At 43.7% G+C, this 2993-nt stretch overlaps 1 protein-coding gene across 1 annotated transcript; it reads right to left on the reverse strand.

The window, feature by feature from the left end:
* Positions 1 to 528: 528 nt before the first annotated feature.
* LOC104801902 lies at positions 529 to 2388 on the reverse strand. Its single transcript, XM_010525283.1, has one exon. It carries the CDS (start codon positions 2386 to 2388, stop codon positions 529 to 531), a length of 1860 nt encoding a protein of 619 aa, XP_010523585.1.
* Between the last annotated feature and the right edge of the window lie 605 nt (positions 2389 to 2993).

Genomic DNA, 2993 nt, shown 5'->3' on the forward strand with positions numbered 1-2993 from the left:
AAGGAAAAAGAATACTTAGCTCGCGATGTTCGTTCACTCGCATTTAAGTCTGCCTACGTCTATCGCATAGCTAGCTTCCTTGCCTCCTCAATTCCTCATTAGAACTCGACCTGATGATAAGAGACACAAACCAATATTCGATGCAAAAAGAAAAAGAAAGGAAATGAAAGCTAACCTAAGAACTTGGGTTGCCTCCTGGGAGCGCTTGTTTAGGGTCTTTAGCTTGACCAAACTCTCTCAACTACCGGATGGGTCTAATGGGCGAAGATTATCGATCTTCTGCCAACCTGGATCATGAAGTTTAAGAGCATCTCTACAACAAAATGATTTTGAGAAACGAGGCGTACCTAGTAGAGAAAAATCTGGTGGTGATGCATGAGATTCGAGCCAGTTCTCACGATGGTCTGATGAGTTAGTGACCTGCTCAACCATGTTAGCTTCTTTCTTACCTTTTGTCCTATCTGGATCTGGTCCTCTCTTAACCTTGTATATGTGGTCCTGGTTCTTAGGCGTTTTGAGCTTGTAAACTTAACAAATAGATTTCACACTTTCGTCTGGATTGTCATTTTGATTGAGCATGAATTCTATTGTCTCGTCTCCAATGGACATAGTAAGACGATCCGCTCTGACATGGATGACAACATATGTTGTGTTGAGAAAGGGACGCCCTAGAATGATAGGCATGCTTGAATCTGCATCCATGTCAAGAACCACAAAATCGACAAGTATGTAATAATCACCCACCTTAAGTGGCATGTCCTCTAGTATACCTGCAGACCGTTTGGTTGACCTATCCGCTAACTGTAATATCATTTGTGTGGGTTTGAGTTCACCCACACCTAGTCTCTTGAAGATCGACAATGGCATTAGGCTTACGCTTGCTCCTAGATCACATAGCGTCTGTTCAATAAAGAGATTGTCCATTTTGCAAGGAATGGAGAAACTACCTGGGTCTGCCATCTTACGGGGCAGATTGTGCTGAAAAACGGCACTGCACTCTTTGGTTAATGCTACTGTCTCCTTCTCCATTGTCTTCTTCCTAGCTCGAATATCCTTGAGAAATTTGGCAAAAGAGGGCATTTGAGTGATTACCTCATGAAAAGGCATTGTGACCTCCAGTTGCTTTATCATGTCCGTGAAGCGCTTAAATTGACTGGCCTCTTTGTGTTGCACAAGTCGTGAAGGGAATAGAACCAGAGGAGGTCTGGGAGGTGGGGGTACATACTTTGGTTCTTCCTCACACGTCATCTTAATTGAAGTATCTGCAAACTGAATGTTAGAGGTGATCGCAGATCTAGAGTTAGAAGACTCACCTTTTTCAAGAGTAGGGGGGACGACATCCTCAAGTTGCGTCCCGCTTCTCAAGAACACTGCATTGCAGTGCTCTCTAGGATTTGTCTCAGGTTTCCCGGGAAGTGATCCTTGAGGTCGCGAAGGTATAGAGGCTGCGAGTTGAGCTATCTGGTTATCGACAAGCTTCAAGTGGGCGTCGGTCTCTTGTTGATGTTCACGCATCTCGGTGCGAATAGCTTCTTGACCCTGCATAAGCTGTGCGAACATAGACTTAAGATCGAGGTCAAAATCTACCTGTTGTGAAGACGGAGACAGAGCGTAATTTTGCTGAGATTGAAGAGGGGCTAGGTAGAGTTGAATAGCCTGATTCTGATGTTGTGGGGGAGCTCGGGGTCGAGGTTGATGTCCTTGAGAAAGACCCTGATTAGCCGAACCACCAAAATAACTGTGGGGAGTATTCAAGATGTTGGAAGAATTCTTGTACGAGAAGTTTGGATGATTCTTCCACCTCGGATTGTACACATTCGAGTACAGGTTGTTATCTACATAGTAGACATCTTCGATCATGTACCCGTTGGCTGATGTGTCTAAGTCTGAGATTTGATGAGCATTCTCAACCTGCATTTTAAGTTTTGCCAATTCTACACGTAATGCCTGAATTTCAGATAGACTTTCCTTACCTGCATGACTATCTTTGAGGCTATCGTTTTTGATAAACTCGTGAGAGGGAGCATACTCGTTGGCCATCTTGTTGATCTGTTGCTCTATGAAGTCGAATGACTTTTCGTTGAGGCTTCCTCTACATGCTACTCGAATAAGAACCCGAGTGTCCTCCTTTAATCCCTGCAAGAAAGTGGAAATAAGGTACCTTTTATCCCATCTATGGTGAGGACATGTTCTCTGGTATCCTTGAAAGCGATCCCAAGCTTCACGTAAGGATTCATCAGGTTCCTGCAAAAATGAGTTAATCTGTTCTTTCGCGAGCTGGGTCTTGCTAGCGGGAAAAAACCGCTGCATGAACTTTTCTTGCATCTGTTCCCATGAGAATATGGAATCTGGAGATAGTGTGTAGAACCATTCCAGAGCAGTATCCATTAAGGAGAATGGAAAGGCTATGAGCATGAGAGACTCATCGGTAACTCCGCGGACTGTCCTCACTGACTAGCATAGTAGCTTGAATCGAGTCAAGTGAGGGATCGGGTCTTCGTTAGGTCTACCTCTGAAAGCCGATGAGCTCAGCATATTGATGAATGCCGGTTGAAACTCAAAATTGTTACGGTCGATGTCAGGCCGACGAATGCATGAAAGCTGTTGAATGTACTTAGGCTGAAGGTATGCCCCATAAGTGTCATTGTTGTTCTCAGCAACTATAGCACGTTCCTCCATCTTTCTTTACTGTCGTTTCTTCTTTCAATTACGCTTATCGGACTTCTCGATTTAAGGGTCAAGAGGTACCAGGTTGTCAGGCCTAGAACACCTGGTCATACACCAGAAACCTACACACCAGAAAGTCGAACAAACACAAAGAATAGATCAAGAAATCGAGGGAAAAGAAAAAGAAAAAAAAAAGAAAAAAAAATCTAGATTCAAAGGAATCTTTATCCTAGCGCTAAACTACTCCCCGATAACGGCGCCAAAAACTTGATAACGCAGATCTTGGTACAGAAATAATGCTCAAGTGATAAAAACCTAGATACAGC

Source organism: Tarenaya hassleriana, unplaced genomic scaffold (genome assembly GCF_000463585.1).
Source record: "Tarenaya hassleriana unplaced genomic scaffold, ASM46358v1 Cleome77, whole genome shotgun sequence".
Taxonomy (NCBI): domain Eukaryota; kingdom Viridiplantae; phylum Streptophyta; class Magnoliopsida; order Brassicales; family Cleomaceae; genus Tarenaya; species Tarenaya hassleriana.